At 52.8% G+C, this 27649-nt stretch overlaps 1 protein-coding gene across 19 annotated transcripts in view; it reads left to right on the top strand.

Moving 5' to 3' along the window:
• Nucleotides 1-204: 204 nt before the first annotated feature.
• The window catches only part of TCF3 (transcription factor 3), a 73805-nt gene continuing 46360 nt past the window's right edge, over nucleotides 205-27649 (top strand). For 5 of the 19 annotated variants that reach the window (XM_054805225.1, XM_054805223.1, XM_054805220.1 and 2 more), the window contains exons 1-3: nucleotides 207-598; nucleotides 3174-3275; nucleotides 10370-10442. In XM_054805225.1, the coding sequence (XP_054661200.1) occupies nucleotides 3201-3275; nucleotides 10370-10442 (148 nt within the window). In that variant the 5' untranslated portion in view covers nucleotides 207-598; nucleotides 3174-3200. Of the gene's footprint in view, nucleotides 599-1429; nucleotides 1697-3173; nucleotides 3276-10369; nucleotides 10443-26895; nucleotides 26971-27649 lie in introns of those variants that run through there. The other 14 variants (XM_054805236.1, XM_054805229.1, XM_054805227.1 and 11 more) reach the window with 6 other exon arrangements.

The raw sequence follows: 27649 nt of genomic DNA, 5'->3' as shown, positions 1-27649 counted from the left end.
TCCCACGGCAGCACAGTGTGCGTGTGTGGCAACGCTCCCCCCCATCACCTGCCGCCCGTGCGGCCGGCGGAAGGATACGGCGGGGGGAGGTGCCCCGCCGCGAGGGGGCGGGGCGCGAGGAGGGGCGGTGGGGGGTGTGTGTGCGCGCGCGGGGGGGGGGGGGGGGGAGGCCTCGCCGCGTCTCGCGCCGCCGCCGCCGCCGCCGCGGGGGGACCATGCGGAGGCAGCGGGGCCGGCGGGCGCAGCAGCAGCAGCAGCGGGAGGCGGAGCGGCCGCGGCGGCAGCAGCAGCAGCAGCAGCAGCAGCGTTAGGACCCGGGGCAGTGGCGGGGGGGAGGGGGGCGGGGGCGCGGGGCGGGCCGGGGCGCACGCGCCGCCCGGTGCGGGGCGATCGCGCCGCTTCGTTACATTGTATCCGCCGGCGGCGCGAGAACAATAGGCGCCGCCGCCGCCCGCCGGCCCTGGGCGCCGCGGCCCGCCCGCTGCCCGCCCGCTGCCCGCCGCCTCCGCCGCGCCCCCGGCCCTCCGCGCCCGCGGGACCTTCATGCGCTTCCCCTCCCCCGCGCACGCACGGGGGGTGCGCGCCTGCCCCGGAACAGGTAAAAAAAAAATAATAAAAAAAAATAATAAAATAAATATAATTAAAGCAAATAAAATGATAAAACACGGACGCGCTGCCCCGGTGGTACCGGCGTAGCGCCCCGCGGCCGGAGCCGCTGCGGGACTTTGGGCGCCGGTTGCCGTCCCTCCGGCCGGGGCTGCCCCGGGCCGGCAGCGGCGGGACGGGACGGGGCTCGGCTCTATTGTCCCCGGCGCCGCCGGCTCTCGGCGAAGTTGTCCGAGGCCGGGGGAGGAGGGGGCGGGCAGCGGCCGGGGCCCGCTGGGGGGGTCCCCACGCGTGCGGGGGCGACTTGAGGGGCGGGTTCCCCCTTCCCCGCCGGGGGAGGGCCGGTCCCCGGTCCTGCCGCGAACTTCAGCGGGGCGGCCCTCCTCCTTCGCCACCGCCGGGCCGGGGCGCAGCCGCCACCGGGGGCTCCCTGTCCTCCTTCCCGGGTCGGGGCTCTGGCTCGGGGCGCGGCAGAAGTTGGGGGACCCGACGCGGGGCGGGGGCTGCTTCGGCCTGGCCCGGTGGTGTGGGGGGCAGCCCGCTTCACCCCCTCCCCGTGGCAGGGAGGGACCGCGGGCTCCGCTTCGTCCTGCTCCCTCCGCTCCGTGAGGGGTGTGTGACCCCCAACCCACGGCGTGGGGGACCCGGGTGGGGGGCAGTGACCCACTTCGCTCTTCCCCCCTGCGGTGCGGGGTGTGTGTGTGGGGGGGGGGGAAGCGGGCTGCACCCCCCCTCCCGGCGGGACCCCAGGCCTGGCAAGGGGCGGGCGAGGCCCTGTCCGGCCCGGCTGGGCCCACTTGGGCCTGGTCCGGCCTAGCTGGGCCCGGTCCGGCCTGGCTGGGCCCGCGCGTGTCCCGGAGCAGCCGGGCCGCACAAGGCCGCGCCGGCGGTTGAGCGAGGAGCAGCTCGGGGCTGCCCGGCCTTTGTCCGGGGCGAGAAGGTGCCGCCGGGCCCCGCCGGAGGAAACCCGAGCGGGACGGGGGGGAGAGGCGGACATCTGCTGCGTATTAGCCCGGCACCGGCGGGGCCCCCCCCCGCCCCTTGTTCCTGCGGGGTCAAGTTTTGCTCGGCCTTTGTGCTGCCGGGGCGGGTAAAGCCCTTCCCGGGCCGGGGCAGGGCGCTGGTTTCCCGGGGGCTGCTTTGGAGTTAAAAATAGGGGGGGGGGGGGGGGGAATAAAAATAAAAGCTGGAACTGAATTTGGGGTGGCAAGCGCGGATTAGTTCGAGTTGTTCGTGGTCTTGGTGAGGGCTGGTGGTGGCTGGGGGGGGGGGGGGGAGGTTGCAGGGTTTGGGGGGGCTGCTGGAGTGATGCATCTGCTTCCCCCCCCAGCAGGGACCAGGGGCACGGGGGGGTCCTCTGGGGTCCAACAGGGACGACGAGCTCATGTCCCCCGATCCCACCAGGGCGATCGGTTGGGAAAGTTGGTTTAAAAATACTGACCAGATGCATTGATGACATTTAAAGAAATGGCTTTTTAAAGAAAAGAAAAAGGAAAAAAAAATCCCCTGGCTGTTTTTTATAGTGGCGAAGGGTTTTTACATGCTGGGCTGATTTCAGCATTGTTTTTTTTTGTTGGTTTTTTTTTTTTTTTTAAAAAAACTTCATTGAAATGTGGTGGCTGAGCCGGCACAGCCTGCAAATGCTTTGGATCGCATGGAGTTTTCTTCTTTTTTTTTTTTTTTTAACCTTATGATTAATGAGTTAAATTTATTGGCCAGCTGCCCTTTGTAACCATGAATGAGTTCCTAAAAAAAAAAAAAAAAAAGAAAAAGGCCAAAAAAAAGGAATCTTTTATCTCATCCCAGACCTCTCTTCCTCCCTCCCAAAGAAATATTTTTCTATCATAGTGAGCTGGCCAAAAAGATCAATCTCCCTTTAAAAAAATAATCTGCAAAATTAGGAAGAATAATATTTACCTATCTTGCAAGGTTGCCTGGAGGGCTTTATTTTTGCAAAACCCTCCGAAAACATTTTTTTTTTTTTTTTCCAGTCCCTTTTGGGAGCGGAGAGGTTCAGTTCTCACTGAGTATGGCCTGTCTGGGCATCCCCAAATTCAGCCCCTGAAAAAGCAGCTGCAGGTGCTCGGCAACCCGAAGGAAAGAGGCGTAAGATCAGACCTTTTTTTTTTTTTTTTTAAACAAAACTAGGCAAGGACAAGAGAGCCTCCTGCGGGGAGCGAGTGTGGGGGAAGGAGAGGGGGCGAGCCGAGCCAGACAAGCGCCTGAGTGATAACTTGCCTGAACCCTTTGATAAATGAGTTGACTCTTTTTTTTTTTTTTTTTTTTCCCTTCATTCTCCACACGCCAGGAACAGAATTGGCCCAAACTAGTGGAATTGGCAGCAAAAAACTAACATACAAGTGTGTCTGGTCAATAGAGTGCTTGTTCCTGCCTCTGGGTGCTATGTGAGGACTCCGACTGTGCTCACAGCGGAGTTGGATGCTGGAGATTTTCCTTTTCTTGCCCCTTTCTCTCTTGCTCTGTCTTTTTAAAATATTCATCAATGGGGTGGGTAGTTTGCTCTAGTCATTAAAATATCTCTTTCCCCTCCCCCTCGCTTTCTCTAGGACTGCCACTGTTGAGTCTGTGGGAGTATGAATCAGCAGCAGCAGAGAATGGCTGCAGTTGGGACAGACAAAGAGCTCAGTGACCTGCTGGACTTCAGTATGGTAAGCGAACGCGGCCGGGGGGCTTTAAAGACCCCGGGGTTTTGCTCGTGTGCAGTGTTTTGGAGCTGTAGAAGGGAGGAAATGTGAGCCTGTAAATTGGACATGATGGGTTTCAGATGTGCTGTGTTTGTGTGCATGCACATGTGCTGCAACATGTTTATTTTCAAGTTAAAGCAAAGCCTCTGCCCCTCTTCTCCCCCCTCCTTCCCCTCAAACGTATATTGTTTCCTTGCAAGGAGTGCAGAGAGGTGGGTTGGTTTTGGTGGGGTTTTTTTTTTTTTTTGGATGGGAAATTCTGGGGAAATGTAATGGAGTTGTGTGTTCTCTGTTTAAATACTCACTGCGAAATGGGCTGGGTGGCTGTTTCTGAAGCCATACAAAGATGTAACTTCAGTAGCTGATTAATCAGGCTTTTTTCCTCTCCCCAGATCCAGACTATTAAACTTTTGCTCCCACAGGTTATTTTGTCACAGTTTGAAATGTGTCCAAGCTCTCTGGCGCATTATTTTTGCAGGAGTTGGACACTTGTGTTCCCCGCGCTCTGCTCTTCTGTATCCTGGAAACCTTTAACTGCATTTAGGCGCTGTTTATTTTCAAAGAAACAGAACCTAAGAGTTCCCCCGGAAAAGTGTGCACAGCTCAGAGGGAGAAGTCCCTTCTCGTCGTAGCAGAGTGAGGGTTAGTCCCCGGCACGTCTATCTATGCTGCCGTCTGGGGTCGGCGATGTGCCGCGCAGCGTGCGCTGTGTGCTTGCTGCACCGGTGCTGGCTGTTGTTGGCAGGTGACTTGCGGAGGGGAGAGCTTGTGTTCAAAAGAAAATAACTTTCTGTTGGGTTCCTCTGTTGTGTGCTGCACCCTCACGGCACTTGGAGAGTGCGTCTTGCTTTTTAGATAAGCAAACATGCTGCGAAGATAGAAAAACAGCTCCTCGAGGAGGAATAACCATGAGTGTCGCTGCTGTGGCGCTGGGCTGTCCTGGGTCACCCAGCCCACGGCCTCCTGGCCTGGTTTTCTTGCCCTTTGGAGGAGAAGGGAGTAAAGGGGGGAAAAGCGGTGGCACCCGCTGTCCTGGTACCTGTTACTGTGGGAAGTGCTGAGGCTCGGCTGCTTTTCTGCACCCGAGCGCTGGGGCTTGTACCTGTCAGGGCTCCATGCTGGGGGGGTGGTGTTGGTGGTGGGGTCTCTCTGTCCCCCGAAGAGCAATTCTCCTGCAAGAGGAGAGGCCCAGTTCTCCCAGTTCCATGCTTCTGTCGGGAGACCAGTTCCGTTAAATTACCAGTGATGTATTTTCACAGTAGCGTGTTTCACAGTTGGTAAGGGGACTGCAGCGACCATATGTGTTTAAAAACAGGAATATGTTCAGGGCTCGCTGGGGAGCGGTGCGTGGTTATTTGTCCCTCTCTGATCTCAGAGGTCCTGTGGGTTGGCAGGAGCCCTGGAGCTTTCCATCTCCTGCACCGGAGAGTGCCAGATTTTGAACTGCACTTTGGGTCAGTAACCCATAATCTGCTCCCTGGCCGGGGCTGCAGTGGCTCCCGCTTTGCTTTTTCTCCCCCTTAGGAAAGAAACATCAATCCTGCTCACCGTTTCGAACTTTAAAAAAACCCCAAGACCATATTTTCAAATTTAACAAACCATCCTTATTTGCATGCTCAGAGCTGTATTCCCTGGAGGGGTCCTGACCTGTTCCCTCTGTACGTGAATGTTTCTGTCCTTGGAGATTAATCTACACCTAACAGTTGAATTTGGGTTCAATTCCAATGCTTTTAATGTTGGTGTAAACCTGGGAACGACCAGAACTTGTTCTGAGTTGGTGTAAGGCTCATGCGTTCAGCAGCGGCACCGGGGGCGGCTGCTTGCAGGATCAGGGCCTGCAAATGTCATTTGCCAGCAAACGATTCGAAGATGTTCCCTCCAGGATAAGTTGGCCGATGGGCTCCGACGCAGTCTGGATTTGAGCCAGATCTGTTTCACAAACCCTCATCTCCGCACGCCCTTCTCCTGAGTTTGCATAAAGGGAATATTAACATCTCTCCTGAAGGATGAGTAGCTAAAATGGAAAGCTTCCTAGCTAGTGGACGGTTTTCACCCCGGCGTCGTGAGCTTGTTGTGCACAGTGTGGGTCTGTCGAGGAGGCTGCTCCGTGGGTTGCTCTCCCTGTGTTGTTGGGATGCAGCTTTTTGACCCCAAAGCTCGTTCTTTCAAGTATATTTATATTTTTCTTTGAATAAGCAGGAGCGGAGCATTGGTCCACTAATCCTCTCCAGGAGAGTAGATGGGAGGGAAGGCTAGAGGGAGAGGGAGATTCAGAGCAGCTGGAAGCATTTGCTTCCGATCAGTATTTCGAGTCCATTTTTCTAGGGAAAATATGTTCAACCCCAGTAGTCTGTGGTCCAGCTCTGCGCTGCATTTTGCCGTGCAGTGAATGAATTTTAAGGTCTTTCCCTAATGGGGCTGCGTAGGCAGATGTGAGTTTGTGGGGTCAGTAAACGGCAGGGTTGTGCAAGATGCTATAAATTGGGCTTAAGAGTCCTGAAAAGAGACTCGTGCCTTCTTTAATAGATAAATACACTGGGTAGTTATTGAGTTGCAGAGCACTCGCCCAAAGCTTTGTGCCAATGTAATTTGCCAATAAGGGTGAAAATCAAAGGAAGCTGTAACGTGCATCTAAGTGAGCCGGAGCCAAACACCGAGCTATGTAGTCTGATCGCTGCTTTGGGGTGTGCACGGCAGCGTGCTTACCTCTACCTCTGAACAAATTGCCTTTTATAATTGCCCCAAAGTACAGGTAATTTGTAAGCTTTCTTTCACCACCGCTCCCTGGCAGTAGTCCAGGACGGGCTTGCAAATCTGGAGGAGAGCTTTCGAGAAAGCATCCTGCCTATAGATTTGAGTTGCCGGCTTAACCTATTTTTGGGTTTTGATGCATTATCCTTTGGCCCGTGGTTGCCAGGCTTTGCAGCTCGGCCCAGGCTGCGTACGGCAGGAGCTGCCCTTGTCTGCGCTGTCGGGAGATGCTCAGCTGCCAGGACTCGCTGCGGTTATCCCGGGCGGCATCTCGGCCGTGCCACGCTGCCAGTGTTGGTGCATTGTGGGAAGGTCCGGGCAGGTATCCCGGGGTGCTTGGAGGGCGGGGGTACCCCACGGCACGAGGAGAGCTGGGATGGAGCAGCCCGGGCGGGTTGGGGGCCTGTCCGTGTCGCAGAGCGCGCCTGCCAAGCTAGATAGTGGCAGGCGGCTGCGTGCCAGCCTAGGTCTCTGGCAGAAGTGAAATGCTGTTAACAGCCATGATTATTAGCAGAGTATTAACCATATGCTGCGGGGATGCTAGTTGTCAGTGTGGGTTTCTAGCTCGGTAAGACGTTGCAGGGTGGGCAGGGGCTTGAGCAGTCACATAGGACCCGCCGTCTGATTTCTACGCAAGCGACTGCTCTCGTGTCGTGCCAACCCTCGTGGCTCCAGCCATCGAAACGGGGGTGAAAGCCAAACTGTTACCAGCAAGCAGGGCTCGAGCAAACTCCTGCCATCGCCGCTGCTGCTTCTGACGTGCTGGAGGATGCTGAAGCCGTGCCCTGTGCCCTGCTCCGGCCAAGGCACAACGCCTGTGTTTCCGTGATAAAACTCTCACTTTTGTTTAGAGTAAAGCAGTTGTAAAGTTTGACTTTACGCCACAGTGGACGTTTGGGGCTGTAGTCAGGAAGGTCTGTCTTAAATGAACACGTATAAAATATCCTGCAGGCAATATTTATTGAGTTGAATTCCCTCTTCTCGTTGAATTAACAGCTGGATACTTTCCACACTGCAAAATAGATTTCAGGTTTTGAGTTCGGGTCTGAGGTTGGTTCAGCCTGGAGTTCATAAGGTGGGAGAGCAGAGGAAGTGAAAACAGCTATTTAATTTGAAAACACTGATGCGCTGGTAGAAGTACACAATAAGTGCAATGTTGCTTGATATTGTTACTTCTGTTTGGCAAATTCCCTTTCTTGCTTATGAGTTCGCTGTTGAAAGTGTGGGGTCTCTTAGCTATAACCTCCCTGGGCACAAGCGCCGGCATTTGGATCTGGCCGTGGGCTGGATTTGCATCTTTTAACCTGGGAGAAATGGAGAGAGAATAAATACTTAGGGAGGGGTGGGAATTGAGCTGTGAGGGTATGCAGAAGTTGTTGTCAGCTGTCAGGGAGGCCGGAGATAGGACTTGAGAAACCAAATACAGCGACTTAAGATGGGGGATTTTACATAACCGTTTAAATCTACATTATTCAAATCCAACAAAGGCCAAGTAATGACCCAATTACAGTTCTTCAGACGCTCATGCCTGGGTCCCTTCTCGATGCCTGGGTCCCTCCGGTACATGCCAGCTCTGGTTCGTCTCCTCCCCCCCTCCCCCATTTATTTTTAAAGCAGCATTTTGAAGCAGAAAGGAAATTCGCAGTGAGTGGGTGAACTTTGCCTGTGAGTGACACACGCCAGCGAAGGCAGCCGGCACTTCACGTATGACTTGCGCTGAGCTCCTCGAGGCAGCGTACCCGGTCGGCTTCAGCCCCCACACCACAGTGGAAAAACAAGCTGGCAGCAAGAAAAAAGAGAAAAAAAAAAACCCAAAAAACCCAAAACACTTCCTGGAGTTGGCAAGCGATAAGTGCGTTTGGAGCCTGTATTGAGGCGAGGGGTAACCCGGGGTTCCCCCATCTCCGGCATCACGCTGCTTTAGCATCCCCACTTGCCTTGCGGTGGGAAGGGGTCTGTGACTCCTTAATCCCTTGGGGAGGGAGAGCAGGAAGGTGTTGCATCAGTCTCGAAGTATCTCTCGAGGCAGGCGGAGGCGAGCGAAGGGGAGAAGTGGGGAGGGCATCCCCGGCAGGGCCGGGTGCGGGGGCGTGCTGGGGATTGCCGAGCGCAGCGGGGGGGACACACCACCTCTTTTTCAGAAATAGAAAGCGCTCGTTGCACAATGGAACAAGGCTGTTCATTTTCTCCACTCGTGTTTGCTGCTCAAACCTTGGGTTTTTCAGCATCAGCAAGTATTAAGCAGAAATGCTCGTGAAAAAAAAAAAAAGCACTGCTGGCTCTTTTTTTTTTTTTTTTGGTTGCTTTTTGCTGCTCGGTACCATCATGTTCGTGCATCCCATCCCCCCCGCAGCTCGCGCATGCAGAACTGTCTCTTGCCACTCAGAAAGGGGGTTTCTAACCACTTCGCTTAATCTTCTTCCCTACCTTAAGAGGAGGGAGTGAGCACAGGCTGGGTGAGATCAGCCGTGTAAATTCCATTTTTAGTAATTTTGGAGATCTTTGCAGAAAGCAGCGCTGCCCTGCAAGGGGGTGGAGGGGACACACACAGGAAAAACCTGTAGCATTGCAGAGGAAGGTAGGCTGCAAGTCTTTGGTGTCGTCAGGGTTTGTTTTTGTTTTCTGGCCTGACTTCCTGAGGAAACACTGCGTGTTCGATGGTGGGGCTGCCGGCCCACCCCAAGTGACTCTGGAGCCCACCCTGGGGTGCCCACAGGGGTGCAGGTCCGGCAGCTTCTTCCTGCAAGGCTGCACATAGGAGGGTGTAGGGAGAGTGGGGCTACGGCCAGGAGCAAGGCAGGAGGAAGGCAGGTGTCTGCAGGCGGGCTGCTGGCAGGAGGGGTTGCCCACACCCAGCCTGCATACACTGTTTACACCTTTATTTAAATACACGTATACATGATGTGCGCGTGTGCGTACATATATATGGTCCCAAATTTGTGTTCTTTTTTTTGAATGGCAGTTGGTTTCTTAACTGCTCTCTTTGCATCTCCACCACATTTAACTGTTTTGTTTTTTTTCTCCCCAGCATTTGTAAAAACAAAGCTGGGCAGACGGTTTTGTACAAAGGAATGTTTCTGACCACAGCCAGACATCAGCTATGTCAGGGCATGAAATGCTGCATTTCTGTAGGCTCTTGTGCCATTACATTGTTTAATCTTCAAAGCATTAAACTTTTGAGTTACTCAGACATTGCAAAGCTAAAAATAATAAAAATTCAAATGACTTGGTGGTGAAAGTATCTTGAGTTGAGTAGTAAAAGGATATTAAAATGTTAATTCACTAAGCATTTTCCCACCAGTTGTTTTATTGGCTGGAGCTCCATTTGTGTGGAGAAGAATTAGTTTTCTTTTCTACTGCACGCAGGTGCATATCAATTTTTAAATAACAGCTTCTGAAACCCTCCCAGCTTATATTAAAAATATTTATACAGGTTAGCTGATGAGGCATACAGTATTTTTGAGGAAGCTCCCTGGCAGGAGAAGATTAGTTGTGATACTGAAGCTGCAACAGTATAGCAAACAAGCAGCCAGAATGACCGATGCTGTAAAATGCGTTAATCTTTCTAATCGTGAGTTAAATACGTTTGCCCTTGGCGCAGCTTCTCCCACCAGACCCCAGGGCTGCGTTAGGTCACGGCGCTGCCGGAGCCCCCGAAGCGCCGGGGTGGGAGCAGCTCGGCGAGGCTGGAGGGTTCTTCCCTCTGAGAGCTGGTGTGAGTCTTCCTGTGCCGATGCTGAGCGTCGCCAGAGCGTGTGGCTTCGTGATCACTGCACGTTGCCTGAGACAGGCCTGGGAGCGCGGGAGGCGTGGGATGAGACACGGACCACTGCGGGTGCTGAGGGATAAAACAAGCTTTGCTGGGTGCTGCGGTCTCAGCAGGGCGCTGTCGTTTTCCTGCTAGCTTTTTATGAATGGAGTCGGCCTTTTTCCATGGCCCCATGGGCACCCTCTAGTCTGGGCCTTAGTGAATAAGTTAGGGAAGAAACTGTTGCTTTTGACCGCAGCAGTGATGCTTCTTGGATGGCTTTCAGTTGCATCTGAGGAACCAGACACGCTGTGTACACAGGAGAAGTTTACACACGTAGGAATGTGTGTGTATATTAGCGCACAGCTGCGCTGCTCTCCTGTCCATCCTGCAGCTGATCTATGTAGCAGGGACACCGAGAGGAAAGGGTTTTTTCATCAATAAAGTGCTTCTCTTCCCCCTTTCCTACCACCCCGCCTGCCCAATCTGACCCCCTTTGCAGCAGCACAGCAAAACTAACATACTGAAATCTCTTTTCTCTCCCATCTTGTTTTTCTAGATGTTTCCCCTGCCAGTGGCTAATGGAAAAAACAGACCCACGACCCTAGCGAGCACTCAGTTTGGAGGATCAGGTACTGTCATCTCAATTTTTTTTTCTTAACGCCATAATGTTTCTCGCAATAAATTTGTATTTGCTTCCAGAGACCCCAACGGAGGGGTTTCTGTAGTTTTGTGTGATGTATTTTTCTGGTGGTGCTCTGCTGCTATTTCTCTGGATGCTTTTCTTGTTGCTCCATGTGTCTCTGGGTAGGCAAAGCTGCTCTTGCTGATTTGTCTCCGATTAAGAAGTCGCTGCCTGAAATACTGTTGTCTTGCTGCTCCGATTGAAGCAGCCTGAGAGCAGACAGTGAATGCTGTTCTCTTAAGCTGCTTGGACGAATAGGTGTCTGCAGACGTACGCCCTGGAAGACTTTTGCTGTACGTCACCAAGAAGACGTGGTGGTGGTGAATTCCTGGGGCTCAGCTGCCCAAAGGGAGACTCCGGTGCAGTCTGGGTGTCTGCTCCATTCAGCCCCTCCATGCAGTTGGGTGGGATCTCGGCATTCCCAAAGGGACCTTTGCAAAGCCCTCCTGGGCAGATGCCTCCAGGCAGCAAGGGTGACTGGAGCCGGTTCACCAGCCTCTGAGCTGGACCCCACTGAGGTTTTGGGGTGCTGTCGAGCAGAGCCTTGCCTGTCCTGCCTTGCCACAGTATCCCCGAAGCCAGCAGCTGGCCCCGCTCCCCAGAAGTGCTGAGTGGCCGCATCTCAGCCGGCCAGGATGCTGAGGAGGGACCAGGGGTGCCACTGTCGAAGGCCTTTGGGAGCAGGGCGTCTGCGGGGAGGAGCGGGCTGGGGATCTGGCTGCGGCAGGGGACTCTGAAGGGCGCGTAGCTTTAGATGTCTGACTGGGAAACGCAACGCTGGTTAATTTGAGGCTGAAGCAGAGAATTCCCCAGCCAGGCGGGCGGTGTGGTGCCGTGCCAGGCTTTTGATGCCTGGGGAAGCTCCTCTGTGCAGGGCTCGCTGCAGCCCCTGGCATGCAGGAAGTTCAGTTAATTTGTCCTTCTTGCTGAAACACGCTGACGCTTTGTGGATGGTTAAAACTTGACCTTCTCTACCCTGGGCTGATTCGAGCTGTCCAGGGAGACTCCTGGCCACGTGGAATGGCCATGCCCTGACACTGGGAGACATCCCAGAGACCGGGGTGGGATTTCTGGATAGCGGCTTTGATGCCACAGCGTGCTGTGGGGCAGCTCTTGGGGAAACGTGCAGAAGCGGGGTGGGAGGGGTGTGTTCTGCCCTGCTCCTGCCCTTTTTGGCCAGGAAAATTTGATGCTTTCAGATTGAGCTGTTTAGCTGCATGTCAAGATGATTTTGAGCAAACATTTTTACAGGGAGGGAAGCTGTTGAGTGGGTGCTGGAGGAAATTTGAGAGGAGAAGACTCTCGGGTTAACCCAGATGGAAACTGATCTCTCCAGCGAGTGTTCCTGTGTGCGACTTCTGCTGTTAAAATAATCCACAAAAGACGCGCTACGCGCTAGTGAGAGAATAGTAATGGAGCAGCTCGTATTAATTCGTTTCCTGCTCGGAGGCTGGCTTGGCTGCCGGGTTTATAGTGCTGGCCAGCGAAGAGAGGCTGCAAGCAGGGTTCTGCGGTACAGCCGGCGCAGCGATCGGACCCCCCTCCGCTTGGCTGTGCAGCAGCCGAAACGACACAAAATCTTTTATTCTACCCCCCCCTTCTTTTCTTTCGGGTGAGTGAAAGGTAATGTTGACACCACCCTTCCTCTGGGCTGCTGCTTTTTGAGTCTGGCTGTGAGCAGTTCATAAGAACAGAGGACCGATGTTATACAACAGCACTGAAGGCAGTTGCACAATCGCTGCTGTTCTGGTCTCAGGGCTCTTTTGTCCTGCTGTGGGCATCCTGGGTTTGAAATGCAGCTCGGGGCTTGGTTTAGGGGAAGCCTTTTGCTCCAGAAGTGGAGTTATCCCTCGCCTCTGGAGAGCAAGGGAGCATGTTTCGTTTGCCTGTCGACTTTGTGTCTTCTCTGGTCCTGGATGTTTGATGATTGATTTTTGGTGGTGGGGTGAATAACTGCAGTAAGACGTTAATGCGTTAATGAGGTGTGCTATGTGCAGGGGTGCACCGCAGCTCTCAGAAGGATCCAAGGTGTCTTAAACTAGGTTGTAGATAGTGGCGAGCGGTTGTTTTCATAGTTTGTTAATGGTGGTTTAGCTTTATTCACTAATTGCCAGCAAGGTACAATCAGATATTAGTTCATCCCCAAAGGCATAGCCGGCCATCCGGCTCAAAATTTGATTTGAAGTCAAATTGTCACCAACCCTGATGCGGTCAGAGGGTGAAGAGCAGATGGTCCTTGGATTTGGGGACCTGGACTTGCTGAGGGAGCAGAGTGCCTTGCAGCCACGCTGTAATCTGGACCTGGAGATTAGCTCCCTAAATCTTCTTGCCTTGCAGGAAGGCCTAGGCTTCATCTTTAATGTGCCTCATGTTTTTCAAACACTCCTGTTCAATCAGTGTCCTGTACCCCCTGATAAGGATAGCGCAGCATTTCCCCTCCACTGCCACCCCTCTGTCTGGAAAGGAGAAGGCAAACACCGATTCACTTAAGTCCTAGCTCGGTGATGTGCACCAGTGTCTCGTTATTTGGGGTTATTGTAGTAAGCCTGAGATAATAAACTGATGCCATCTTATGTGCCAGACAAATTGGTGTTTTGTGCTTCTGCCCACCCTTGGACATGTGAATTTGTGGCCTCCTGCTTTTCATCTCTCTCCTCCTTGGGGAAATCCTGGGGCAGCATGTAACTTCCCCCCCCCCCCCCCCCCCCCTCCGGAGGAGCTCTGAACTCAAGGCTCTTTCCTCCCCACGGGAATTGGGAGTGAAGGGAGCCAGGCAGTGACCCTGCTGACTTGCAGCCAAAATGCCCCATGTGCCAAGATGAGGTTCTTGCTTCCAGCTGGTAAATAAGGTAGCGCAGTCATTTGAAACGATGCTACTAGAAAATCGTAGTGATAAAATTGCCCCAAATTCAAATCCTTTTCAAGTCCCAATTAATAATTGCCCTGGCCAAGCTGCTGGTGCTGGTGTGGGCGGCCCCTTCACGAAGGGGAACGCGTTTCTCTCTCCCTGGCCAGGAAAATTCAAAGTGTTAACGCAAGCCCTCCAGCTTTGAGATCCCTTTGCTTTTATATTTGTCTCCTGGTTTTATTTTAAGCTCTGCCACTGTTTCCCTCATTTCTGTCCTTAAATGCACCAGGGAGGAACTGGTTTAGCTACCCCGCCGCATGGACAATTCAGCACCTCCGCTTTGCGTTTTCTTGGCAAGGCGAAACCCAACAATTGCCACTAGGATGGAGCTTACGTCATGCAGACCGTGTCTGCAGCATTTATAGCACATATAGGTCACCGCGGGGAAGTTGGTCTTCCTGGGGCTTTGAGCCGCAACTAGTGTTTTCCAGTGTAAGCCGTGTCATTTGCCACTGGTATTTTATTTTAGCCAGGACACTCAGTGTGTGCCTATTGTCCTGGTCCTAGAAGGCTGCGGTTTCATGGTCCCCTTGCCAAACTGTTTGCTTATTATTTGTAGTAACAAAACATTTAAAACCGTGTCCTCCCTCCCCCCTCCATGTCATAATTCATAAATGACTAATCTGATCAGAAACGAGCTCCCTCCCAGCGCACTTAATTAAACGGAGCCTCTAGCAGAAAACCACGCGTGCTAAGTTTCACATGGAAATAACCTTTTTTAATTGACATTAAGACAGGAAGAGTGGCAGGAGGCAAAGAAGTTTCATCGTCTCTTCCCAGCCCGGGCTGTGGCATTGGGGCATGGGGCCGTGCCGGGGCTGTGGCCCTGTGGCTGCTGAGTTTTCGGCAGGATCGGTGTGTGCCAGCTGCACCTTTGCTTCAGAAAATGAGTTGGGGCTCTGCAGAGCAGGGAAGTAAAACCAAGGCAAATGGTTGTGTGAGGTAACGCATCTCTCGGAGCAGCTCATGAGCAATGCTTTGCATCTGCGGTTAATACGGAGAGTGTGCAACCATCTCCCCTTCGCATTGGAAATGGTGCGCGATGCCAGGTTTGTGTCCTATTGAAACAGGAGCTCAGGCGGTCTCCTGCTGACAGATGATTCTGCTCACAACAAATAAAAGCTCTGCTAAAAAAAAAAAAGCTTTTTTCCCCCCCCCTTCCCTTTTGAGTAAGTGAATTCACCATTAAATGTCTTTTCCTTCTTGCTTTGTGCTGAAGGGAGCTCCCTTGCTTGGGATCTCAGAGGTGGGTTTGGAAGGGAGAGTCCCCTCCTGCGCTGTGCTGTGATATCCACCCCCAAAATTTGTTCAATGCTTTTTTGCTAGTGAGATGGTGAGATGAGGCTCATTGTTGAGGGATTTGCTTTGATCGGGGCAAGTTCATAAAACATTTGAAGCTGGCTAACCAGGGAGTTTTTCAAAGAGTTACAAGCTGGTGCATGTAACAAATTTTAAGTTATAGTCTACTGAACAAAGTAAACGCATTCTCCCTGGAGGTAGGTGAGTCTGTATCTCCTTTGAAAGCCTGCTTTAAACAGCATTCAAACTTGGATACCTGTGGCAACAGCACTGAAAGTAGTAAATTCTCTGAAAGATGAGGTTCTCTCTTTAATTGGTGCTATGGCTCACCTGTTTGAAGATTTAATTATTTTGTTCGTGCACGCAGCCCCGTCTTAGGAAGCTCCAAGGTGGGGAGGAGAGGGACTGGCGCACCGGCTGGGAGCGTGGTCCTGCCCCAGCAGCTCTGCAAACGCAGGAGTGGTGCTGGGCTCCGCTTCCCTCGCGGAGCGGCTGGCTGGGGAGCTCGCAGTAAAAGCGTCGAAGTTTGAGAGCTGCGAAGAGCAGAGAGCAGCGTTTCTGTTGCCATGCTGTCAGCAATTGAGCTTCAGGCTGCAGAATAGCATTCGCAACTATTTACCATAGTGAGGAAAGCAGGAGCTTTTATTAGTAAGGATGTATCACGTTTTCCTACTAACTGCCTCTAGTTCCCACATGTTTTGCTTATGCTGAAGTGGGAGTGATGGGCTTTGCTTGCTATTTTGATAGATGATGAAAGGCAGACATGAGGTGTGCAATATGTGACTTGATATTTAAAACTGGCACTTTCCATTAAAGTACGTACTTCAGGCTGCTTGTTTATGTTGCGGGTGCGTGCGTGCCCATACAGCAGGCTTGCAAAACTGTCACTAAACACAAAGCCACCACAACAAAAAAGTCAAAGCAGAAAAATTTACTTGCCTGCCTATTGATGTGACCATTTCTTACCAATGACTTTTTAGCCGTTGCCAAAGGGGGGGAAAAAAAAGAAGCTTTGCCATGGACAAGTCAAGCTTGCAAAGCAGTGAGGTCTTGTTAGCCTGGAAAGAGGCAATCCCTGCAGCCCTCCGCTGCTCTCCGCACCCCTGGAGCATTTCCATTCCTGCCGCTGGCAGAGCCCGCTCCCGGGGTGTAGGAGGATGCTGCTGGCATGCTGAGGGTATTGCAGGGAAGCGCCCACGGTGCCGGTGCCGCAGTCCCAGCCTTTCCAGTAACAAAGCCTGGAGGACTTTCAATGAAGTTCGTCTCCCACGTGCTAGTCAGGTGCGTTGAACGGCTTTCTGCTTTGTTTTTGTTTCTGCCTTTGGGAAGCTCCTGTTCTCCTTCCTCTCCCCTTTCTGCTCCATGTTTTTCCCGTGGGGTGGGTCCCATTAACCAGGATGCAGAAAGCAGGGTTTGGAAGAAAAGGCTTGGAGGGCCCGACAGCTGGGGGCAGGGAGCGTGGGTCACCAGGAAATAGCAAGCGTGGGGGAACAAATGGCAGGGGAAGATCTTCACGCCTGTCTCCCTTAATCCAGGGTCACACCCCAGTTGCATCTCTGATCCTCCTGCCCTGGGGTGCCTGTTCCTGCTCCCAGGGCTTCCCCACCTGGGCATCTGTTTTTTCTGTGCCTTTGCAGTGAGGTTGAAACGTGAAGAAGTCGAAACATGACGGCATTAATCTCTCTCTCTGTTACCTCTCTCCAAATGTATTTTTTTCCCCTGGAATTTTCAGGCAGGGCTGAGAGCGAGAGTGTCATGCCAGAGGCACAGCCAGTTTCTAACAGGCACGTGAGGAGCGAGCCTGGGAAGAACAGGAGAAGGGTGACCATGCTGTTGGGGCAGTGGGGATGCTCTGACAGCAGCTCAGTGCTTCCTCAGCAGTTGGGGAGAGGCAAATAGAACCCAGTCCCTGTCTTGTGTTTAACTTCAGGGGGTGAAAGGGTGCACATCTTCAGAGGAGAGGGTTTTTTCATTGCTTGGGTTTGGGGTTTTTTTGGTTCTTCTACCACCCAGGGGAAGAGTCCTCCTGGCTAGATTTGAGATTTTGAACTAGGAAAGAGCACGAGGAATGTCGGAGGTGCCAGAGAACCGAAGCTGTACTGAGATAAGTGACAGCTTTTATTTAGAAACCGCAAATTTGACACAGACCTTATTTAAGCACACAGTTTAAACTTTGCCAGAAGAGCTAAAGCAGTACAGCCATCTCCTCCCGGCAGAGCTTTTTCCTTCCCTAGACGAGACAATTCAGTACTAGCGTAACTGTGCCTGCTTGAGGGGTTGTGACGAGATGAGCGTATCTTATGTAAAAATCATGTGCCTTGCCTGGATTAAAGCTGACATAAAGCTGGGCTAGGGGTGAACCTTCTGTGTTTCACGAGAACGTGTACGAGCTCAAACACCTGCTTTCCTTCTAATAAGAGGAGCTGGTTGCGTATTGATTGCGCGCCTAATGTCGTTGCCTTGTTCACGCTGCTGTCTTCTCAATCGCAAGGGCCAAGGTCTCGTTACAAATGGTGTTCTGGAGGGCAGCGCGCTTGGGCTTTGGCGTTGGGATGCAGCAGCTCTGCCTCAGCCCACCTCAAATCCTGTTCGCACAGGACTGCCCATGCAGCCTGTGTTGGTGCGGGGCTGAGGTTTGGATTGTTTGCCTTTGGCTCAGCATCCCAGCTTGAGGCCTCGCACGCTTGTTGTGCCCTTTCCAAAGGGGAGAGATGGCTTTGGAAGGGGCCCAGCAGGTCTGGCAAGCGTTTCTGCTGGACCTCGCTGCTGCTAATTTCAAATTCTGCATGCTCTGTAGGGTGCCCTTCTCCAGCACGTCCCGTGTGTGACCAGTCTCTCTGCCTATTGCATCTCCACTGTTAATGCTTATATGCAGTGAAACTTAAATTGGAATTTTTTAATTTATTTATTTACTTATTTATTTTAGTTTGAGACAGCAAATGGGTGTCTTAAGGGGGTGGATTTAATGCATAGTGCTATTTTGTCACTCTGGATGGCCTCATCTTTAACCCGGCACTACATTCTCCAGTGTTAACACAGCTGAAGGATGCTATAAATGCATCTTCTCTGCTCACCAGCGCCCAAAATCGCTGGTAAAGGTGATATTTTTGATGCTCTTCTAACAGAAGAGCAGACTCTGAACCCAACCGGATAATGATGTTATTTGCAAGCGACATTTTCACGAGTGAGAAGATGATGGTGATCTACCACTTTAGCTGGAAGAGGGAAATGTTGACACAAGCCTCCCTGTGGTCATTGGAGTGAAGTCGTGAGCATCTCTGTTTCCTGAGCGCTTTGAGCCGCAGACCCGAGAGCATAAGAGACCATCGGCTGAACTTGATGGGCAGGTGAAGCCGCCTCGGGAAGCACCACATCGCCTCATAGATGAGGCTGATGCAAGGTGATTGTCGAAATGGGGCTGATCTGCCCGTTGGCAGTGATGTGGCACGGTTAGCTCGCTGCGGGAGCGGAGGTGATCTGGCTGCATCAGCTGGAAACTTATCCCGGGAGCAGCGTGAGCCAGGCTGCGCCTGAAAAACACGCTGCGCTCCTGGGAGCGGGTTTGGTACCTCTCCCCCGCAGCGCAGGGATCGAGGTGCAAGTAAACCCTGGGTCGCTGATTGCTGGCTGTTGTTTCTCTTTTGTCTTGGCACTCGCTGCTTCTGCTCAGCCTGTTTTACCTGCTCTGGGTGCAGGAACGGAGGGGTTCGCCCACGTGTGCGCTGGCGGCTGCCCAGCGCCCTTCTCCATCGTGTGGAGGGCTGCCTAGTGGTGGGCCAGTGGTGGATGTGCGGCAGATGCAGCTGTCTCAGTTATTCCAAAAAGTTTGCCCACATCTGCCTCTCGGATTCCCAGCTGCGTGGGTTGGGATTATCCTGCCTTCTCCCAGCGCCTTCAAATAGCTGAAAAATCCCAGGAGCATGGCAAGGGGGTGGCAGCCCGCAGGCTCCGAGGAGGAGCACCGGCTCGCCCACCTGTCCCTGTGTGACAAGGACAGGGGACCTGGGCAGCGTTGGGACTGGGTGCTGGGGTTTCCCTGGCACGTCCCCAGGCCACCGGCCCAGCTGGATACGTGCATTTGCCTGAACCTGATCAACTTGGGAGGCGAGGATGGGCAGTGACCTGCTTGGTGTTGTGCCGCCCAGCTAGCGAGGAGCTCGGAGGCTGCAAAAAAGCCCTAAGATGATGCGCTGGCCTGAACGCAGGTACCTGTCGGTGACCAGCACTGTTGAGGAAGGGATGGCATGTAAAGAAAGTGGGGGTTTTCCAGACGGTGGTTGCAGACAGCCTGTTGTCAGTCAGTCGATGCCTGTGCCCCCACTGGACCTCTGGGCAGAGACCAGCCGGCGTGGAGAGCATCTTGCTGCACGCTTCGGAGGCCCTTCTGCCAAAAGGTTCCCAAATACTTTGCAAGTCTTGATTAGCGCATTAGCTTAAACAAATTGAGTTATATATGCCACAGAGGGAAGAAAGGTACTGCGCTCCTTCAGTGTTGACTTAAAGTTTAATTAATTTTGTTGCCAAATGAGGCATGAAATACAGTGTGAAATATATTGTGGTGCTGAATGCATAATTGTACGGGGGACTGGGAGCACAGCGAGCGCTGAGGATAGGAGATCACCTGAGGCAAGCTGGGGCACGGAGCTCTCGTGGCACCGAAACGTGTGCATCTGGCAGCGGTGCCACAGCCAGGCTTTCAGCCAGCAGCAGCGAGCTGATTCGGGGGGACACGTGCCCCAGCAACGCTCCCTGGGAGTTAGGACCGAGCCAACCTCCCCACCCAAAGCGGAAGCGGCATCTGAAGACGCTGTTGTGCCCAAGGGTTTGTCGCTGTTTTGGGGTTGGTTTGTTTTGGGTGGTGGGGTTTTTTTTTTTCTGGAGGATCCGACCCCCTGGACAAGACTCGTGCCTGTGGCTCCCTGGGGTCTGTCCTCTCCAGGACGCAGCAGGAGCAGCCACTGTGGCCTTTGCGTCTTTGCCGCCTTAAAACCAATTCGACCTGGGTTTTGAGGTAGGACGTAGGATGGTAGTTTTGCCATCTGATTATAGAGTTTCTGGGTTTGTCTGTCCTGAGTGGCCTTGCGGGGTGGAAATACATATAAAGATACATCAGAAGAGGAAAAGGCTGAACTGTGAGTGAAGATTTCTTGATTCAGTTTTTGAGAATTTTCGTAGTGGCTGTTTTGATGCTCTTCTCACTGCTGTGATTAATGTTTCTGGGAGGAGGATGTCTTCACAGCACCTTGCTCCCCCACTAAAGGAAGGAAAGAGGCAGTCCAGGACATCTGCCCCCTTTTTTTTTTACTTTGAATTTTTCAATTAACTCTCCAGGTAGCCCAGCTCCAAAGCCAGCAGGGAGAAAAATCTAAAAAAATACTGTCCATCTGCCTGTTAACCCTGAGAAGCACATCCCCACCTCCAAAGTGACCTAAGGCAATGTCTTCCTCTAAATTTAGCTGGAGATTGCATCAGGAGCAAGAGGGAGGTGAAGTTAATGTGGCATAAGCTTTTTCTAGCAGGGGAGTCTTCATGATTAGGCAGGGACTGAAAATAAACAAACAGGCCTGGCTTCACAGTGCCTGGGGACGGGGCTGGGAGGAAGGGCAGCCTCCAGCACCTCGCTATGCGTGTGGAGGTGGGTTTTTTGTACCAAGAGGGGCAAAGGACAGTCGTCTACAAAACCTTGGCCCATCCTAAATGGGAAGAACCTTCCAGGAAAGCGGGTGATACTTCCCGTGGTCTGTCTGCAGGGCGCTGGGGATGCCAGCGAGCCATGGGGTCTCCTTTGGCGGCAGCAGTCGCCTCTCCTGGGAACCGCTGGGCAGCAGGTTTGGTGGTGGCTGTCCGGAGCTCGCTGGCCACCACTCGAGGCAGAGCTGTTCCTCTCCTTCTCAAAGAGTTTTGAAGCATCGTCTGTCCATCCTTCATCACTGGCCTCTGGGGACAAGGAATCGGTGAGGTTTTTCCCACTCCAAAAGCCCTCCCGGGGCACCTCCATCACGGTGCTCTTTGGTTGCAAATGTGGTGGCATCCAGGAGTGCCCCAGGGGGCAACCCATGGTGGCCCTGACCTGGAAGGAGACCCAGCCAAACTCCTGCAGGACAAGCCTTGGAGGACACTGGTGTTGTCAAGTCACCTCTTACGTCTCTGCCTCGTCCTGCACAACCTGGGGGAGATGGGTGGATTCGTTGTGAGAAGTGACAATACCCGTCCTTGTGCTGGTGTGTGACGTTTCCTTGGAGAGCGGGGAGGTCCTGTGGGCCCCTTCTGCTCTCTGGGACTTTTTTTTTTTTGAGTGAGGTGTTCTCTCTTCCAAAGGCTTCTTAATGCCCCGTTAACATTGTTATACAAAACAGCAGAATGCCATTTAATTAGGAAAAATACATACTAACCTCTACCATATGTTGCTCTTCTCCTCATATTTGCATTTGAAAGTCCAGCTGAATTTCAATGTGAAACTGGATTTTATCCAAATGATGAATGGCCTGAGAGGCTGTGGGAAGGTGGATGTGCCTCCCTATCGCATGTGGGGTTTTCGGTTGTCTGTTTCTTTGGGTGTCTTTTTCCTTTTTAAAGCAAGGTGCCTTTATTTCTTGTACCGTGGTTCAAACTGTTCACACCTTTCCTCTAAAACCTTAAGTGAACTTGTCTGGCTGGGGTGGTCACTCCTGCGTCCTCTGAAATACAGAGGCTCCAGCCCCCGAAGGAGAGGGATTAGATTTACTCTTAAACACGATGTTTTCAGTGGCAGCTCCGCTCGTGGCCGAGGAGACGAGCCTGCTGGCGAGCCTCCCTGCGCTGCTGGGTTTCAGCTGCGGCTGCTCTGTCCTCGTTGGTTTGTAATCTCCTTTGCTGACTTAAAAAAAAGACTTTGATATCCACAGGTGCCTTTTCTTTCCAAAGGGGAGTCAACGGCCCAGCCGTGCAGGCTCTGAGTCGCCTTTGCCTCTGGACAGGAGCGTGGTGAGGGTTACTCGCTTCGTTTTCCCAGCCTGACGTCGGATGGGGCTTGCGCACGTGGTGCCTCGTCTCGTCTCCTGGCATGCAGGGTTTTGCTAAAAGTGCACCGGCCACAGTTTCCTAGCTGGAGGCTGAAGCTTTTTGGCTTTTTATTTTTAGTTTATTGGAACGGTGGCAGCTCCAAGCCCGTTCCCAGACAGGGCCATGGTTTCTCTGTGGCTTCTCCGGCAGCGTGGGGCAGCGTTCCCTGGCTGCAGTAAAACAGGAGCGGTGGCATCTCGCTGCTGCTTGAACTGCTGAAAGAAGAGCTGGTTTAGGAGCCGTATGGTGGCTAGGTCCCTGGCAGTGCATCCCCACAGTCTCGGAGAGCTGCCTGGACTTTCCACTTGGCTGGAGGCTGGATTTTTCGCCTTGCCTGAGGTACGTTTAAACGGACTTAAGCTCTGCATCAAGCTCAGCGTTACATTGCTGAGCTGCGTGTGGCTCACACAGCTCTTAGTGACCTTTTACCTCACCTACCTGGCAAAAAAACCCCTTAAAAATCACTTCATATCCTGATTATTTCACATCCTCTGCGAATCCGTCTTCAGAGGATCGCTTGGGTGCCAGGCTGGCTGTGGTGCTCACAGGGGGAGCTGGTTGCCACAGGCTTCTGACTTTTGTTCTCCTTTCTCTTGGCCCCTTGGAGATCAGTTCAATATTAAAGATAGTTTCTGTTGGGGTTTTTTGTTGTGTTAATGCAGCTGAACTAATATGATTACATTTCCAGATTTGGGTAATGGAATAACAAGTCAGGAAGCTCTTTTTTTCCCTTTTTTTTAAACCAAAAAAAAAAAAAAAAGAGAATTTATGTCACTTCCAAATTATCCAAGTCTCCAGTTGGGAAGATCTTTGCCTTTCTCAGTTACTCTTGGCATGAGGGCTCCTTGCTACCGTGGCCATGCGTGCAGCACCCTGGTCCTGGCGTAAGGGCTGCTGCACTTCATGCTCTGTGCCATGGTCAGCCGTGGAACCGGAGCAACCCTGGGGTTGTCCTGGGTACCCAAAAAGATGGTTCTTGCCTTCCTCATGAGAACTGCCATGCTCAAGGGGCCACGTGTGTTCCCCCAGTGCTGCGTTCGGGGCAGAGACCCTTGCACACGTGCCCTTCCCTGGAGCAGTTTCACCAGCATCTCGAGGTGTGTTGGCTTTGCTCGTCTCTGCACTCACTCTCAGATTTCGGAGGAGTAATCTGGAAGACAGCTCAGCCAAGTCATCTCGCAATGGCAACTTCCTTTCTAAAAAGAGAAGGATGTTGCGGAGTTAGTGGCTTCCCATTATTTTCCCCAATTTGAATGCTTTCTTGCCATCAGTCCCCCAGTGTCAGGCTGTGCGGTCTGCTTTGGTTTGGAGACAACATTGATGCTGCAAAAGCACGCCATGGCGCCCGTGTCTTGGAGCCACGTGGGCTTTGGCTTCCCAAAGCACCGAGCCGCTCCTCCCCTCCCGGGATGGAGGTACTGGCCAGTGGATCCCCAGTACCGGCACGGCCCCGCTGAGCGGGAGCGGGGCTGTGGTGTTTGCCCTTCTTTGGGTATGCTGTAAGAAGGTAGTGAGTCACTTTCCATTGAGCCGATAGTTACCCTGCTCCTGTCTTGTATTTGTGTTGTGTAGCCAGCAGGATTATTTATAACCTAGCCAGCATCCCGAGTCTATTGTTTCAGCAAAGAGCAGGAATGACTAGATGACTTCCTGAGATTTTTTTTTTACCACCCCCTCATTTTTTATTTTTTTAAAAATCTGCTTTTCCTTCCAAGTATTATATTCGCCAGTTGGATGCTTTCCCCCCACATCTTCCCCTCCTGATTGTGCATTGGTGCTGCTGACAATCCCACTACCGGTGTTGCTTTAACTCTAAAATCTCTCCCAGGAAAAGCCGGGCTCTGTGCCCTGGGAGGGCTGGGGCACCTTTGAAGGGCACGAGCGGCTCTCCCCGGCGCTGGAGCCAGCCTCACAGGTGCCGAGGACCAAGGCACGAGGCCCCAGCAGTGCCGTTACGGGGATGGCGAGCGAGCGCCTGTGCACTTGCAAGGCTTGCCTTGTGCCGTGGTCGCCTCGGGATGCTGTGCGGGGTTGGTCCGGTCCAGACCACCAGCACAGGATTGCACCTTCGTGCTCCCATTCAGCATTGTTGTTGCTGCCCCGCTGAAGGTGTTAATTGGGGCCAATCCAAAGGTCTTGCCTGAACCTGAGGCTGCACGGGGTGAAAGCCGTTTCCGTGCTGGCAGAAGTGGAGCATCCAGCCCTGGAGACATGGCAGTGGTGGGCATGGAAGAAGCGGGTCTTGAGCTCCTGTCCTTGCTCACGCAGCCGCTCACTCGGTGGCAGTGATCCCATCTGGGCAGTGTTCGTCCTAAATCCTGGAGCTCTCCTGGTTCTTGTCCTCCTCCTCTTTGTCTGCCTGCAGTTAATTCGCTGTTGATGCTGCGAGACCCAGCAGTCATCGTGGTTTTAATTAAGCCCTTCCCTGGAAATCAGTGGGTAGTAAAGGTGTGCAAAATGGAGAGAAGGGGCAGGGTGGGTGGTTTGGTGAGCTCGGCCATCTGAACCTTTGGGAGGGACCTGCAGGTTGAGCTTCCTTGGGGAACAACACCCAGGGCCCCAACGGCTGCCATCTGCAGCTCCTCCTTGCCCGGGGCCGCTTTGGATCTTCTTGCCTGAAATTGGGGCGTAAGATTCCTGCTCTGAGTTTGGTTTAGTTGAATTCTCCTTCTGGCCGAGCGGGATGCTCAGGGGTGGAGCCTCGTTGGTGCTCGTCCTGGCTGTGTTTCCTTCATTAGCTGCTTCTCGACTGTGATGTAACGAGCAGCCTCTGAGGTTAGAGCGGCTGCAGCCACAACCTGCAAAAGCGACCCAGGGATGAAACAGCTGAAGAGGAAGAAGTCTTTGCTGCCTTGTGGTCAGCAGAGATCCTGCAGAAGTCCTCTCAGTTTCTATTAGTTCAGAACTCAAAACTCGGTGCTCGTTTATTTTTAAGCTGCTGTTTCTAGCCAAGGTGCCTGCAAGCCCATGTTCGTCTTCTCCCTGTTGGTAAAAGCTGCCTTGTAGCCCCTCTGGCTCTGGTCCCTTCCTCAGCAGGGCTGCGGGGAAGTGGTGGAGGGGGCTGGTGGTTACCTGGCCTGTCCCCGGTTCTCCCCTTTCTCAGGGCCAGCGGCACAGAGGTGTTGCTCTCCCTGCGCTGGCTTTCCAAGAACTGCCCGGCTCCGCAGGGAAGCATGAAGTTGATCCAGATGGAGCTCTGCTGTGCTGGAAATGCCGCTCGGGTGTGACCAGCTCAGAGTGAGAAATGAGTCCAGAATTCTGTCATGTGGGGTTTTACATACTCTTTGTAGCAGGTTTTGCTTTTCCAGGTTTCTTGTGGTATGGATCAGAAACCGGAGGAATGTTGCGTGAGATCCGGGGCTTGGAGGAGGGATAATGCTCCAAGGAGGGCCTGGGAATTGAGGCATCTCGGGGAACTGATGTCTGGAGCCGTGAGCTCACAGCAAACTTGTGGGTCCTCTCTAGATTGCTTGTTGCGGTCAAAATTGAAGGTCCTTTGGGCCAGACACTGAACTCTCTTCCTCTAAGAGCGGGTCCCAAAGCCTTTACAGCCCGAGCGGAATGGTTTCAGGTCACACATCCAAGAGGATGCTTGTGCCGGCTGCTAGGCTGCCTCTCGCTGCTGCTTGTTCTTGTTCCTATGAGGTTTCCAAGCTGCTCTTCCCCTAGCTAGGGCACCCTTGTGCTGGCTCCTTCCCATCCCAGAGACTCGGTTATTTTGGTTTTCTCCCCTAGCTGGAGAGATCACAGGCAGTGATCTCCTGAGTAAAGCGCTGGTATGATTCCCGTACCATCCGTCTCACCACGGCATTTCCCTGGAGCGGTGGGAAAAGCCAAGCCTGGATGGCACTGAATTCCCACTTCCTGCCGCTCCTCAGGTTCCTTTCAACTGAAATGCATGGAAAATAAAGTTGAGTAAAAAGATGGGGAGCTGTGACTTATGCTCCCCACTGTGAAACCACTGCAGCTTAGGACCTCTGACAGCAGGATGTGTGCCACATGGCGAGGAGAGCCAGGCACGAGCATCTCCTACAGCACTCTGCCTCTTCCAGCCCTTCTGGGTCAGCTCAAAAATAGAGAACAGCACTTCTCCCCCAGCTTGCTTTGTATTTTTAAAAGCATTGTGGGTTTTTGTTCTGTTTTCTTTAAATAATTTTCTAAAAAGTTGAAACTGTAGGACTGGTGTTTTTTTACCCAAAGAAGAAAACTGAAAGATTAGTGAGACGTTGTGGTTTGGATTGCCAGTTGTAAAGATTTTTGGGCGCTCCAGCGTGCAAGGCTTTCGGACCTGGTGAGCGCAAGTGCTTGTTCCAAGAGGTGGCTCGACAACATGTGGGTTAATAGCTGGAGATGTGTCTGTCCGTGCAGGTATTTAAGGGATAATCTGCGTTGCTTTATATTGTGCCAAGAGAGGCTGTCTCAACTCTGGTCTCTGCTGCTGCATTTCCAGCTCTGCCCTAATTTTTGGGCAAGTCTCTCCATATGTACAATAGCTAGAAACAGTTTTGTTCCCTAGAGAGGCTTTGAGGTTTAACATTTATAAAATGCTTTGAGATCTGCAGATAAAGGAAAGCAAGACAATAAACAGCGACCAGAGCTGTGCCAAAGAAATACCCTGTATCACCACAACAGAGCCGCGCAGGATTGGGTGGAGATGGCTTTTGTTAGAGGGCAAACCACTGCTCCAGAGGCTGCTGCTGCAGACTTGGTTGGGAGCCCTGCTAGCAGGAGGGGTGCAGCTGAGCCCCGACCCTGGCCTTTAAAAGGGCTTGTTTTAAGGAATTGATACCTGTGGATAAGAGCACTATCGAGGCACGTAGGTGAGTTTTCTCCCCTCCCCGCGCTTCCCATTGCCTGAGGTGCTGTGAGGCTGTCCCAGGGCTCCCTGGGAGCAAACCTGGTCTGGAAGATGTGCTGCCGAGTTGCTCTTTGCTCTCCGGGCAGCGCATCATAAAATCCCCTGCTAAACTTAATCCACTCCATAAACCTCGTTAACTTTCTTTTAACTGCCTTTGCCTGTCCTTAGAGTGAACTCCTTTATAGTTCCCCAAACAAAGGCAGGCAGGAGTGGGCAGGGACGGAGGAACCGGGAGCTGCGCTCCTCCCCGGCGTTCCCGGGCGGGTGGGAGGAGTGCGCTGGGGCTCAGACCGCTCGGCACAGGGGTGCTGGGCTCCTCGGCTGCCAGCTACTCAATGGACATGGCATCCCAGAACAAGCTGGTTTGGGGTAGGTCTTCCTGCCAGACATCTGGCGGCATGGATTTTTTGGCAGGGGTGAGAGGATGGAGTGTGAAAGAATAATTTTTAGGGGATCAGTTGGGAATTCTGCTCTCGAGGGATTTGGAGGCAGGTGGGCTGAGTGTCAGGCTTGAAGTCTACAGGGATCCTTCTCTCTTCCCCATGCTCTGGGTACCTGCCTTTCGGTACCGTTCCGCTTTTGGGCAGGAGCAGAGAGTGTTAACGCTGCTTGAGGACACACGATCCTGTTTTGGGAGCAAGACGCGTGGATCTGCAAGAACAGCTCGTCTTTTTCTGCTGCTTCCCTGCCTTCCCCCATAACTTATATGTAAGTCCCTTAAAAGCTGTTAAAGCAAGCTGTGGTGAGTGGTACAGCAAGAAGAGGAGAGGGGTGTGTAGCTGGAGGCTGGCTCCAGCACACAACAAAGTTAATTGCTGGCTGAGGGTTTCTTGAGTGAAGTGGTGGCCCCTGGTCCCCGTGCTGGGAGCCGATAGCTGGCATGGTTAACTGGTGTAGCCACACAACCTGGTTGTGGGGTTTCCTTCCCCTAGAAGGGGCTTGTGGGATGGTTTTCATTTCGACTGGTTTCAGAAATGAATCGAACCAATGCCCAGCTCTCTGGAGATGGTCTTGCTTTAATTTGAGTGGCTCATGAGTATCTAGTTTT

This window comes from Grus americana, chromosome 28, assembly GCF_028858705.1.
Source record: "Grus americana isolate bGruAme1 chromosome 28, bGruAme1.mat, whole genome shotgun sequence".
In the NCBI taxonomy this organism is placed as follows: domain Eukaryota; kingdom Metazoa; phylum Chordata; class Aves; order Gruiformes; family Gruidae; genus Grus; species Grus americana.
Note: the sequence above shows the minus strand (reverse complement) of the source record. Positions and strands in the feature narration are given on the sequence as shown.